Source organism: Gymnoscopelus microlampas (genome assembly GCF_963454915.1).
Source record: "Gymnoscopelus microlampas genome assembly, chromosome: 9".
Classification (NCBI taxonomy): Eukaryota; Metazoa; Chordata; class Actinopteri; order Myctophiformes; family Myctophidae; genus Gymnoscopelus; species Gymnoscopelus microlampas.
This window is the reverse complement of record NC_139946.1, coordinates 35,232,815-35,247,937: the sequence shown is the minus strand read 5'-3', so window position 1 is coordinate 35,247,937 and position 15,123 is coordinate 35,232,815. Positions and strand designations below refer to the sequence as shown.

At 41.0% G+C, this 15,123-nt stretch overlaps 1 protein-coding gene across 1 annotated transcript in view; it reads left to right on the top strand.

The window, feature by feature from the left end:
- raver2 (ribonucleoprotein, PTB-binding 2) overlaps window positions 1–15,123 on the top strand; it is a 104,896-nt gene that overhangs the window by 83,491 nt on the left and 6,282 nt on the right. Inside the window, exons 11-15 of the mRNA XM_084067828.1 lie at window positions 3,292–3,400; window positions 4,452–4,633; window positions 5,871–5,984; window positions 6,577–6,681; window positions 8,248–8,439. Coding sequence (XP_083923954.1) covers window positions 3,292–3,400; window positions 4,452–4,633; window positions 5,871–5,984; window positions 6,577–6,681; window positions 8,248–8,439 — 702 coding nt within the window. The remainder of the gene's footprint in view (window positions 1–3,291; window positions 3,401–4,451; window positions 4,634–5,870; window positions 5,985–6,576; window positions 6,682–8,247; window positions 8,440–15,123) is intronic.

The following is a 15,123-nucleotide window of genomic DNA, read 5'->3' as shown; positions in this document are numbered from 1 at the left end:
TTTAAACTCTACTGTACTGCCACCACTTTGTCTTTAGCCTTATTTTCAGGCTGCACACTCTTAGAATGTCAATGCTATTTGTTTCAAACTCACCTTGTTCTCCTATTCATGCATCACCAAGCAAATGTTGATGGTTGGTCTGTAGTGGTTCTCCAACCTTTTTGGCTTCAGCACCCCCTTTCCCTGATTTCTGAATCCAAGTACCAGCTTTACCCAACTATAATACTTTGATTAGAAAACTGTAGGAGAAAACCATAGTTAGCATATGATGCTATGGAATGAAGGATAACCCACCCTTTGAAGTAAATAACGTGTTTGTTTTTTTCTGTCTGTACTTAAATATTCAAGTAAAAGTTACATTCATTACATGAATTCAAATTACTAGACCATACCCGGTCGATGCATCCGTGGGGGGATATGCGCACATGATCTGGCAACCCGGGAGGCAGTTCGTCCCATAGCTGGGCAGCCCCGTAACCATGGCGACAGTGTTTTACACAAAAACACTAATAAGAAGCTGAGATTTGATGAAATCGAAAAACGGGCTTCACAGTTAAGTTCAGATGGTAATGGTCAATGGCTGTGTGCAAAATCAGAGCAATTGCTCCAGCCAGTGAGGAGAACCGGGTAGCTTCACCACTACAGAGGTTACTAGAATTATAGTAGGATATCATTTCATTGGGACCAGTGACAGATCATAACTTGTCTAATTTCTGGGCCTTGAAAAATCTGTATGGGCCTGAGTTTTTAACCAGTAGATATGAAATGTGTGAGATACATATGATTTGATTTTTAACTCTTTGGAAATAGTCAGTAGACACATGAAAAAAATGAACCAGGCACATATTTTAACAGAGCATGTTGTGCACTCAAAAGTCTAACTAAGAAGACATACTTGCCTCAGTTTGTTAGAGCTAACTCTTTTTAGCTAATTGCAAAATAAATTATTTGTATTGTCAGAATAACCTCATTCTATGTCATCAGAGATAAGTCCTACTATACTATGTTGCCCCTCAAATAAGATTCTGATTCTGATATCATCAAACAATATAGAGGACCTAAAATGCTCCCTTGAGGGACCCCACATGTTAGTGGGTGAGATGAGGACATGGTGCCATTCACACCCACCACTTGTTCTCTGCCAACTCAAGGCTCGCAGAGTTTTTTGCCTTGCAGCTGTCAGAGTCCTGAGTGAAAACATGGTAATTTTTCTTTTTTTAAAGTAAGAATCCCGAGCAGCTGTTCAAAATGTTTCTTGCAGTATCCAGAACTACGCTTAACCACGTAAACCTTCTAGTCAGAACCGGACTTGGGGTTACAACTGTACTTTGACCGCTTGTTTCTACACCAAGGGCCATATTTTCTACCAGATCTGAGCTTGTAGATTGGCTATTTGAACTATTTGAAAATCTTTTTAAAAATACTTTAAAAAATAGCAAAGAAGTTTAGGGATAATGGGTAAGGCACTGGCGAAAGTAGGGCCCCAAATATCTTTGCCAAAAAACAATGTATATACATTACAAGCTCACAGTGCGTTCAAACGCAACACATTGTGAGTTTGTAGATCTGCCATTTTTGGTGAATGTTCGCCCCCAGAATATGGATGCTTTGGTTCAAGTGGTTAAAGCACTAGGAAAACAATAATGAATGACTCAGCCAACAAGTGCTGTGGCTCATTGTGTTCTCTCAATGTGCCGAAGGTCATTGGTTTAAGACCCCTCCAAGGTTGACCTACTCTTCACTCCAAGGCATGTTTTGAAGGCCAAACATCCACAACAGCACTTAAAGCACCGGGGAAACTGTGATGGACAGAACATAAAGCACTGTTTCTCACTTTGTTAAGACATCTCTCTATAGATGTTCCCAAGAATTGTTGGTTCAAACCCTGCCAAGGTTGTCCTACTCTTGACTCGAAGGCTATAACATCCAGAACATCACTTATTGTAAAGCACTAGAGAGAGTGAGTTTCAGTGAAATTGCTAGGCTTTAACTTAACCCATTCAATCCGGGAACACATCTCTGTCATTTTAGATTTCTTTTACTATTCAAAAATAGCAGATATACTTGTAGATCTGCTATTTTTGAAAGATCTTGAAAATGTGTGCAAATCTTTGATTATATATTTTGTAAAACATTTGTAAAATATTTTGTTCCAGGGACCCCCCAGGGGCAAAGATTTGAGTTACATATGTTTGCTTTAAAAAAGTATATATTTTAACTTTAACTTTTTTGCAGATCTACCGTACAAGCTCATAGCGTGCGGCACTCGCACGCTATGAGCGTGCGAGTTTTGAATAGCCAAAGAAATCTAAAATGACAGAGATGCGTTCCCGGATTGAATGGGTTAACAAGGTGGAAGAAAGCGCACGTTAACATTTCAACAGTAAAGTCACCTCAGTATCTGTGATAATGTAATAATGTCTGTATTTGATTGGGCGTCCCTCCTGCGCTGGAGGCTGACGACAGGGAGAGCTTTAAGCTGTGATGAGAGATGAGTGAATGACATGGTGGAAGGAGTCGTATAGAATTCCCAAAGCAGTTAAGCTGTGCAGCTTAGCAATGTTCATGACCTCACCATAACACACGTAAGGGCAATAATACGATACCAGAACTCAAACATCTTTTTTTATTAAATAACATAATTTTTTTTATTGAAGTTTGAACAGTTTTGCTCTCAAATCTTTTCTGTTTGATTGCATAATAAAGATACAAATGTAAATCGATATTTCACTCCATTTCTTACTTGGAATGTTATATACTTCATTCCATAGCATCATATGCTAGCTATGGTTGTCTCCTACAGTTTTCTAATCAAAGTATTCTAGTTGGGTAAAGCTGGTACTTGGATTCAGAAATCAGGGAAAGGGGGTGCTAAAGCCAAAAAGGTTTGAGAACCACTACAGACCAACCATCAACATTTGATTGGCGATGCATGAATAGGAGGTGATTTTGAAACAAATAGCATTGACATTCTAAGAGTGTGCAGCCTCAAAATAAGGCTAAAGACAAAGTGGTGGCAGTACAGTTATTTATTTTATTTTTATTTGTTCACTTTCTCTCACATAATGTACCCTAGTAGGCTACCAACACAATGGGGTAAACACAATGGGGTCTGTGTGGTAAATAAGGAGTTGAGCTGCGATGGGCTGCAGGCGCCAGGCAGCCATAGTTAGAGATTTCATGGCATTTCTGAAACATTGCTGCTCCAAGATGCTCATGAATGAAAAGCACTTCATGATGATGAAATGATAACAATGGATTTCTCCACCTGTCTGTCTCCTCTCATTCCAGGCTGGCGGTGTTCAGGGTTCTCTATTGGGCGAACCCCCTAAAGAAGTCAGGCTTCCTTCAAACCCGTATCTGAACCTAGCCAGTGTTCTGCCAGGCATGTCACTGCAAGGTACGCACGCACGCACACACGCAAGCATGCACTATTACATGTCACTATTACATCATTTGCGCTGACCCCTAAAAACGTTTCTTTCTGTAATGGAAAGCTGACATTGTGGTGTATGTTTTATGGCCCTAGACCGAGGGCTAATCATTATGCATGGTTATATTAAACATACATGGGTCTGTGACAAATAAGGGTTGGCAAGATGAGATTTTTTTTTAAAGACATGCATCAGGTTTGTTAAAATGTACTTTTTGTGTTGGTGTCATGTACAAGATGACTTTATGTGCTTAAATTCACAATGAAAAGGAAAATCCTTGTACACAGTATATATATGCCCAAAATGTTGTCCATGCATCCCTAACATCAACTTTCCTATATACAGTATACTACACAGTGGTAGAAAGTAACTAAGTACATGTACTCATTATTTGAATACTTTAGTCACTAGTTACTTCGTAGATTTTGATTATTATTACAAAACATACATTAATCACTTCAGGCCTATTTAAACTTTGCCGATCTACAAGCTTATAGATCTGCTATTTTCAAAAGATTTTTATACATTTGAAAACTTTCTACTTTTGGTACTTTAAAGGGATCGTTCACCTCCAAATGGACCTATTTTCTATCGATTACACACCCCATGGAGACTTGAATTCATGGAGATTTTCTTTTTTTGTCGCATTCCTAAGCCAATAATTTGATGACTGCCGGTGGCTCCGGTAGGAGACACAAAGTGTCAACTTTGTGTCTCCTACCGGAGACATTAGCATCTTTCCACCGGTCATCAAATTATTGACTTAGGAATGCGACACAAAAAAAAAAATCTCCATGAATTCAAGGCTTCATGGGGTGTGTAATCGATAGAAAATAAGTAATTTTTGGGGTGAACTATCCCTTTAAGTACATTTTGATACCAATACTTTTGTACTTTTACTGAAGTACATTTTCAATTCCGTACTTTTTACTTGTAACAGAGTATTTCTACATTGCAGTATTGATATGCCCAAACGAGCATGTTTCAATCCATGGTTCCTTACACCCAACCCTCCAGGGCCAGTTGGAAGTAAAGCCCCAGGAGGTCAACCTGCTCCTGGGGTGTATGGCAGCTCGGTGGGCCCTGGTGCTTCCCAGGTCCCTGTGTCTCTCTCCTACAGCGGGGCAGCTACAGTCACATCCCCCTACAGCACAGATACCTCCACTGATTACAGTCAGTACAGCCAAGTGTACACACAGGTAATACATGCACACATTTTCTTTTGACTAGGGCTACCCCTACAGCAAAATTTATTTTAACCCATTAAGACCGGGAAGCTATCTGTGTCATGTTAAGATTTCTTTGGCTATTCAGAAATAGCAGATATACAAGCCGCGCTAGGAGCTTGTAGATCTGCTTTTTTAGAAAATGCAAATGCAAATCTTTGAATATATATATATATATTTGAAAGCGAAAATCTTTAACTCAAATCTTTTCTTCTGGGGGGTCCCTGGAACAACATATTTTGAGATGGGGGTCCGCGGCCAAATACATATAATTTTGGTGGTCCTTGACATGGAAAAAGTTAGAGAACCACCGATATTATAGCAACACAGTTTTTTTTTCCAAAATTCTACAAAGACATTTGTAGAATCCCCCAGAAGCAAATATTTCAGTTACAAATGTTCGCTTTAAAATATATATATATTCAAAGATTTGCACAAATTTTGAAGATTTAAAAAAAAGTGAAAAAAAGTGTTTTAATAGCCCAAATAAATCTAAAAATGACACAGATGCGTTCCCGGTCTTAAAGGGTTAAACATTTAAAATAAATTAAATAAAACAATTGTGGATTTTACAGTCTGGCCTCTGATGTACAGTAGATGGACGGAAGAGATAGGATAGGAGGAATGGAGACGGACATGTAACCGGAGAAGCCAGGGAGGAAGGATAGTTGAACAGAGAATGTGAGACAGACGGAGAGAGAGAGAGAGGGGGAGAGAGGGGGAGAGAGGGGGAGAGAGGGGGGGGGGGTTGGCAGGAGACGTGTCCATCTGTCCTGTGCTTCTCTCTCCATGAAGCTCCCCCACTGTCACTGATGGCATTCATTCACTTACTTACACCTTTCATTTCCTTTTCATTTCTTTCTTTCTTTTGTTGTTGTTGTAGTCTGCTTTTTCTTCTTCTCTTGGTTTCCTGCAGCTTAGCAGCATAGCTACCAATACTCCATGCTGATGTGAATTCAGTTTGAAATGTTAATTACAAACTACTCATCCAAAAAGAACAAGTCGTGATTTGACAACATGAAAGAAGAGCATTTCTCTCTAAAAGCAGGCCGTCCACAAGGAGTTGAAAAGAAAGAAAGAAAGAAAGAGAAAAGGAGGAGAGATTAATAAACAAACTGCACAGTAGAATTCTCAGGGTCCATTTGCTTCCATTTGTTCACAGTGTACAGTACCATATGACCATATTGTGACCATATGTGTGTGTGTGTAGGATGCCATGCAACAGTGGTACCAGCACTACCAAGCAGCAGCACAAGCCCACAGCTACAACACTGCTGTGACACAGGAAAGCACAGCCACGGACTGCAGCAAGGAACACACACAGGTACTGTAGCACAACACGCACACGCACACACACACACATACACACAGGTTACCGGAAGACTCGCCCCAAAACACGCTTGGCCCCATTATTTTCTTGTATTCTTGTATTTGTTTTACTGAGGATAAGGTTAGAAATATTTTTTAGGGTTTGGCACCGTTTTACTGAGGAATAAGGTTAGGTTTTAGGCATAGTTTACTGAGGTTACGTTTAGGAATAAGGTTAGGTTTAGGCATAGTTTACTGAGGTTACGTTTAGGAATAAGGTTAGGTTTAGGCATAGTTTACTGAGGTTACGTTTAGGAATAAGGTTAGGTTTAGGCATAGTTTACTGAGGTTACGTTTAGGAATACCAGGTGGGGATTGTTCCAAGGTCGCCGGATTTCCCCCGGGGGTAATGTGTTTTGGGGCGAGCGTTTTGGTATTACACACGCACACACACGGACACGCACACACACACACACACACACACAAACGCACCCGCACGCACGCACGCACGCACGCACGCACGCACGCACGCACGCACGCACGCACGCACGCACACACACACAAACATACACACACAGGTAATAAGATATGTGCATGTTGTGTTGCAGACCCCAGTCGTGTCATCCTACGGGGATTACAATTCCTACATGCAGGCGTTCACGCAGTACTACTCCCAGAATGCAACAGCAGTGAACCAGGCCTACCCCAGCAAGGTACACACACACACACACACACACACACACACACACACACACACACACACACACACACACACACACGGCTACTCATGTTTCTACATGCAATTAGTCATTATATAGGCACGCACGCTCACGCGCTCGCGCGCGTGCACACACACACACACACACACACACACACACACACACACACACACACACACACACACACACACACACACACACACACACAGCCACACACACACACACACACACACACACACACACACACACACACACACACACACACACACACACACACACACACACACACACACACACACACACACACACACACACACTATTCCTACGCACAAGAAGTGTGTATGCATCACTCCCACACCCTACAGTCGAGTCAAACAGGCATACCGTAGTTTAAACAGCGTTACAGTATTATGTAAAAGGACCAGGAATAAGCCTATCTAAGTAGCCCTACTTGAGCGTACAGCATAGTCTCCATGCAACTGAGCCCGGCCGCGGCTCCCCCGGGCAGTGAGCTGGTATTTACAAGCTGTTAGTTAGTGTGTTTATTTGGAGAGCTTGACCCCTCTCTGGGACACTGATATCCTGTTAGAAAGAACACATCACTCCACGGCCCAGCAGCTGCACCCCCCCTCCCCGCCCTAGCACCCCCCTAGCCCCCCCTAACCCCCCCATCCCTAACCAACCTGTCTTGACCAGTCACTGTGTGCAGAGGTGTTAACGAACGGTGCGTGTGGCTATGCTACTGTGTGTGTGTGTGTGTGTGTGTGTGTGTGTGTGTGTGTGTGTGTGTGTGTGTGTGTGTGTGTGTGTGTGTGTGTGCACTTGTATTACTTTACTTGTGAGGGGTTAAATGCACCCTCAAGTATAGTAGAATTTGAGAAGTACACATTTTGAGGACAATTTGGGTCCATTTGGTTCCATTTGTACACTCTCAGAGTTAAATGAACACTGATAATGATGATGCAGTGTAGATTGGGACCCCCAAGAAATCTAAATGGTTGAGTCCCTGGCACATCTTTTTAAATGGGGGTCCGTGGGCTAATAATATATGTCAATTTGGGGGTCCTTGACGCGAAAGAGGTTGAAAACCACTGATTTATAGAGTTTAGGATTTGAGGATAGAGTTATGCATGACTTATACTGTCACTGCAACACATAGTGAGCTTGTGGATCTGCTTGTAGATCTGCACGCAACTATTAGTGTAATAATAGGCATTTATGAAATTGTCGTCCTAATATTGTCTTCTCAAGTATAGCGATACAAACATGTATTATGGCGTGTGCAATGTGCATGCACGTGTCCTATAATGTAGGTCTGTGTTTGTTGTTGTTGGCGGCAGGTGTTTTGGACCTGTGTGTAATCTAACACATGTAAGATTGTGTATATGTATATAATTGCATGCAATATGTGTACAGTGTATAATTCTCTCTATCCATCTGTGTGTGTGTGTGTGTGTGTGTGTGTGTGTGTGTGTGTGTGTGTGTGTGTGTGTGTGTGTGTGTGTGTGTGTGTGTGTGTGTGTGTGTGTGTGTGTGTGTGTGTGTGTGTGTGCGTTACAGGAAGTGGACATGTGTAAGCCTCTCGGTGTCTCCCTGCACACAGTCAGTAACGGAGCGGCCCCGCCCCAGGCCGTGATGCCAGCCTACAGCACCATGCCCATGATGCCGGGCTTCATGGCGACGCCCCACCCCGCGGCCGCGCCCGGCGCCGTCGCACACACCACTGCCACCGACTGGAACGCCTACTACTATGTGAGTATAGAGACACTATGGCCAGGAGGATGTGTGGTGTACTCTTTGCCAGTGCTATGGTTACGGAGGAAAGGACGTACTTTTATGTATATTATTATAGTGACAGTTGGAACCACTGCTTGTTTAAAAACGCAATGTTTGGGTTTGTTCAATTGTGCTCAAAAGACCTGTGATGTCTCAGCATGTTTCTCACCAATCTATAACGTTCAGTATATCCGTTATAGAGCGTCTAGTAGCCTGGGCCGCACATCGGAGACAGAGACAGCAGAGCGTGTAGACGTTCATTGCAACACGGGTGTTTGTGTCGACACGCAAATCGAAAGTGAGACCTACTGTAAGTCCAGAGCTCGATGAATGTTAGGGACCAAAAAAAAAGTCACTACCAATCAACTTTAAATTGCCTGAAACGTACTCCTAACAGGTTTTTGGGGGAACACTTTTTTTTTCGTTTCGGTAGTGACACCATTGTGTCACTACCGAAACGGAAAAAGAAATACTAAGTCCAGAGCTCGATGAATGTTAGGGACCAAAAAAAAAGTCACTACCAATCAACTTTAAATTGCCTGAAACGTACTCCTAACAGGTTTTTGGGGGGACGATTTTGGCCTCCACACTTAGTGATTTTTTCGGATTTAACTTTCGTTTCGGTAGTGACCAACTTTCGTTTCGGTAGTGAAAAAATGAATTTACTAAGTCCAGAGCTCGATGAATGTTAGGGACCAAAAAAAGTCACTACAAAGTCCAACTTTTACGTGGCTGTTTCACCTTTATCTAACCTTTCAATGAAGAACATGCAAGTGAACAGAATTAGGATGAATTACAGTGGTGCAGTGATTGAGATACAGGGCTTATAACCAGAAGGTTGCTGGTTCAAATCCAACAAGGACATTTTTTGAACTTTTACCTGACTCCTGCACCTTTATCTAATCTTTTAGTGAACAACACGCAAGTGGACAAAATCAGTAAGAATTGCTGCGGTGCAGTGGTTAAGATACAGGGCTTACAACTGGAAGGTTCCCAGTTCAAATCCAACCTGGACATTTTTCCAACTTTTACCTGACTCTTGAACCTTCAAATCCCATACATGCTGATTTGCCATTTCCAGGATTTGAGTCTTGAGTCCCAAGACTCAAGACCCAAAAGAGTCTTGAGTCGAACCAATTACTCCCAAGGAGACATCAAATTTCTCTTTTGGGCCTTGAGTCCCAAGACTCAAGGCCCAAAAGAGAAATTTGATGTCTCCGCGGGAGTAATTGGTTCGACTCAAGACCCAAAAGAAGGTGAACTGACTGTAATGATTCAAAATGTCATATATAGAATGGAAACCCCATTCAAACTTTAAAATGTTCATCCTAATATGGACATGTTTGCCTGAAAAGGAATATTTGAAATGTTTAATAGTTTTAGAATTGTACTCCTTTAAAAGTTCAGAGATTTAGAATGGAGGTCGATGGACGAATTTGGGACCTCAAAAAAACACTTTCACCTAGAAACTCCATTCACAGTTCAAAAAATGTCACCTTACTGTGGACATGCATGCTTGAGATTTTTTCTTTCAAATCATTTGTATTTTTTGAAATATCTAACTTTAAGCGCCCAATGCATTGTCAATGCGGCAATGGACATTTAAACTTTTACCTGGGGCTTTTACCTTTATCTAATATTGTAGTGAATACCACACAACAGACTATATCAGAATCTCTGTGGTACAGTGGTTTAGATACAGGGCTTACAAACAGAAGGTTCCTGGTTCAAATCCAACAAGGACATCTTTCCAACTTTTATCTGACTCTTGTGGTCTGTATCTAATCTTTCAGTGAAGAGCGTACAAGAGACCAGAGAAAAAATGAACCATGGTGGCCCTGTGGTTAAAATACAGGCCTTGCACTCAGAAGGTCCTGAGTTCAAAACCAGCAAGGACATCTTTTCAACTTTTACCTGGCGCTTTCACCTTTATCTAATCTTTTAGTGAATACCACGCTAGTTAACAGAATAATAAGAACCTCTGTGGTTCAGTGGTTTAGATACAGGGCTTGCAACCAGGAGGTTCCCGGTTCAAATTCAGCCAGGACATTTTCCCAACTTTTATCTGACTCTTGTGGTCTGTATCTAATCTTTCAGTGAACATCCTGCAAGAGACCAGAGAAACTATGAACCATGGTGGAGCAGTGGATAGGACACAGGCCTTGCACACAGAATGTTCTGAGTTCAAATCCAACAAGGAATATTTTCCAACTTTTACGTGGCTGTTTCACCTTTATCTAACCTTTCAATGAAGAACATGCAAGTGAACAGAATTAGGATGAATTACAGTGGTGCAGTGATTGAGATACAGGGCTTATAACCAGAAGGTTGCTGGTTCAAATCCAACAAGGACATTTTTTGAACTTTTACCTGACTCCTGCACCTTTATCTAATCTTTTAGTGAACAACACGCAAATGGACAAAGTCAGTAAGAATCGCTGCGGTGCAGTGGTTAAGATACAGGGCTTACAACCGGAAGGTTCCCAGTTCAAATCCAACCTGGACATTTTTCCAACTTTGACTTGACTCTTGCACCTTCAAATCCCACACATGCTGATTTGCCATTTCCAGGATTTGAGTCTTGAGTCCCAAGACTCAAGACCCAAAAGAGTCTTGAGTCGAACCAATTACTCCCAAGGAGACATCAAATTTCTCTTTTGGGCCTTAAGTCCTAAGACTCAAGGCCCAAAAGAGAAATTTGATGTCTCCGCGGGAGTAATTGTTTCGACTCAAGACCCAAAAGAAGGTGAACTGACTGTAATGATTCAAAATGTCATATATAGAATGGAAACCCCATTCAAACTTTAAAATGTTCATCCTAATATGGACATGTTTGCCTGAAAAGGAATATTTGAAATGTTTAATAGTTTTAGAATTGTACTCCTTTAAAAGTTCAGAGATTTAGAATGGAGGTCAATGGACGAATTTGGGACCGTTCAAAAATTCCACCTTACTGTGGACATGGGTCAGGGGATCTTAGTATAATCTCACATTCTATTCCAATTCACTTTTTAAACAATTATTTTACTGATTTTCCTTTCAGACCCCAAATTATATATTGCTCAATTTTTCAAATATTCACTTCCAATTTGAAGCTCAGATTATACTAAAATCCCATAGGCCCTGTGAAGGTATTTTATTATAATCTGAGATTCAATTCGAATTCACTTCTCAAGTCTATCTTACTGATTTTCGTTCTCCTAACAGGTTTTTGGGGGGACGATTTTGGCCTCCACACTTAGTGATTTTTTCGGATTTAAGTTTCGTTTCGGTAGTGACAAACTTTCGTTTCGGTAGTGACACAATGGTGAAAAAATAAATGTATTTGTCTTGTTTGTTGTTCAAGTCAAAGCACCAGGAAGGCTGTATTTCTTGGCCAACAGTTAGCTCAATGGGTTGAGACGCAGTATTCATGATCCAGAGGCCATGAGTTCAAATCCCACTGGTGTCTTTACTGTGATGCTTCCCTTTGCAGACTAACTTCTAGAAAAACAAGTTAAAACCACCAGAAAACCTGTAACTCTCAGCCAACAGCTTAGCTCAACTGGTAGAGCGTCTGTCCAATAACATGACTTGACTTGACTGGGTTCGATTCCCACTCGAGTCAAGTGTCCCCGGTAACTTGACTGATATCCTTAGTGATGCTTCCCTTTGCAGACTAACTTCTAGAAAAACAAGTTAATTCTAAAAAAAACAAAACAAGTTAAAACCACTAGGAAACCTGTAACTCTCAGCCAACAGCATAGCTCAACTGGTAGAGCGTCTGTCCAATAACATGACTGGACTTGACTTGAGTGGGTTAGATTCCCACTCGAGTCAAGTGTCCCCGGTAACTTGGGGCAATGGATAAATTGACTGGTATCCTTAGTGATGCTTCCCTTTGCAGACTAACTTCTAGAAAAACAAGTTAATTCTAGAAAAACAAGTTAAAACCACCAGGAAACCTGTAACTCTCAGCCAACAGCTTAGCTCAACTGGTAGAGCGTCTGTCCAATAACATGACTTGACTTGACTTGACTTGACTGGGTTCGATTCCCACTCGAGTCAAGTGTCCCCGGTAACTTGGGGCAACGGATAAATTGACTGATATCCTTAGTGATGCTTCCCTTTGCAGACTAACTTCTAGAAAAACAAGTTAATTCTAAAAAAAAGAAAAGAAGTTAAAACACTTGACTCGAGTGGGAATCGAACCCACTCAAGTCAAGTCAAGTCATGTTATTGGACAGACGCTCTACCAGTTGAGCTAAGCTGTTGGCTGAGAGTTACAGGTTTCTTGGTGGTTTTTACCTTGTTTTTCTAGAAGTTAGTCTACAAAGGGAAGCATCACTAAGGATACCAGTCAATTTATCCGTTGCCCCAAGTTACCGGGGACACTTGACTCGAGTGGGAATCGAACCCAGTCAAGTCAAGTCAAGTCATGTTATTGGACAGACGCTCTACCAGTTGAGCTAAGCTGTTGGCTGAGAGTTACAGGTTTCCTGGTGGTTTTAACTTGTTTTTCTAGAAGTTAGTCTGCAAAGGGAAGCATCACAGTAAAGACACCAGTGGGATTTGAACTCATGGCCTCTGGATCATGAATACTGCGTCTCAACCCATTGAGCTAACTGTTGGCCAAGAAATACAGCCTTCCTGGTGCTTTGACTTGAACAACAAACAAGACAAATACATTTATTTTTTCACCATTGTGTCACTACCGAAACGAAAGTTTGTCACTACCGAAACGAAACTTAAATCCGAAAAAATCACTAAGTGTGGAGGCCAAAATCGTCCCCCCAAAAACCTGTTAGGAGTACGTTTCAGACAATTTAGAGTTGATTGGTAATTTTCGTTTTGGTAAAATTTATTTTACCGAAACGAAAGTTAAATCCGAAAAAATCAGTAAGTGTGGAGGCCAAAATCATCGTTTCGGTAGTGACAAACTTTCGTTTCGGTAGTGACACAATGGTGAAAAAATTAATTTACGAAGTCCAGAGCTCGATGACTGTTAGGGACCAAAAAAAGTCACTACAAAGTACTACCAATCAACTCTAAATTGCCTGAAACGTACTCCTAACAAGTTTTTCGGGGGACGATTTTGGCCTCCACACTTAATGATTTTTTCGGATTTAACTTTCGTTTCGGTAAAATAAATTTTACCGAAACGAAAATTACCAATCAACTCTAAATTGCCTAAAACGTACTCCTAACAGGTTTTTCGGGGGACGATTTTGGCCTCCACACTTAATGATTTTTTCGGATTTAACTTTCGTTTCGGTAAAATAAATTTTACCGAAACGAAAATTACCAATCAACTCTAAATTGCCTAAAACGTACTCCTAACAGGTTTTTGGGGGGACGATTTTGGCCTCCACACTTAGTGATTTTTTCGCATTTAGCATTCGTTTCGGTAAAATAAATTTTACCGAAACGAAAATTACCAATCAACTCTAAATTGCCTGAAACGTACTCCTAACAGGTTTTTGGGGGGACGATTTTGGCCTCCACACTTAATGATTTTTTCGGATTTAACTTTCGTTTCGGTAAAATAAATTTTACCGAAACGAAAATTACCAATCAACTCTAAATTGCCTGAAACGTACTCCTAACAGGTTTTTGGGGGGACGATTTTGGCCTCCACACTTAGTGATTTTTTCGCATTTAACATTCGTTTCGGTAAAATAAATTTTACCGAAACGAAAATTACCAATCAACTCTAAATTGCCTGAACCGTACTCCTAATAGGTTTTTGGGGGGACGATTTTGGCCTCCACACTTAGTGATTTTTTCGGATTTAACTTTCGTTTCGGTAAAATAAAACCAATCAACTCTAAATTGCCTGTTACGACCCCTAGTCTAGGGTTAGGGGAAGCAACATAAAATGCAGAAGGACCAAGGCTTTAAAACTGAATATATATTTATTATAAACAAAATAGTAAAAAGCGTTACAAAAATATATATGAACTGAAGATGCCTAACCTATAACAGAAAACAACTAAACTAAACACACACAATCAAAACATAATACAAAGAATCAAATTGTCATAGTCTCTTGTCTTTCACACAGAAAGACAAGTAAGGGTTGGTTTGGGGTGAAAGGACAGAGGGATGGATTCTCTGCTGCTGTTAGGCTGACAGTCCTCTGCAGCAATGATTTCACACTGAGGATTTATAGAGGAGCAGAAGTGGCCACGCCCAATCAGCAACCATGATCATTAGTGAACCAGCGAATCAGTGGCAGGGACGATTCCCCACAGCTGTCAGACATTTGGCAATCAGCAGCACTACCAATTCTCCACCTCAGAAACAGGAATGAAAGAATACAAGCAACACACAAATACTATAATGTATCTAAAGATAAACGAATACAGAATGAAATACGGTTGGCCGTAACAGTACTCCTAACAGGTTTTTGGGGGGACGATTTTGGCCTCCACACTTACTGATTTTTTCGGATTTAACTTTCGTTTCGGTAAAATAAATTTTACCGAAACGAAAATTACCAATCAACTCTAAATTGCCTGAAACGTACTCCTAACAGGTTTTTGGGGGGACGATTTTGGCCTCCACACTTAGTGATTTTTTCGGATTTAACTTTCGTTTCGGTAAAATAAATTTTACCGAAACGAAAATTACCAATCAACTCTAAATTGCCTGAAACGTACTCCTAATAGGTTTTTGGGG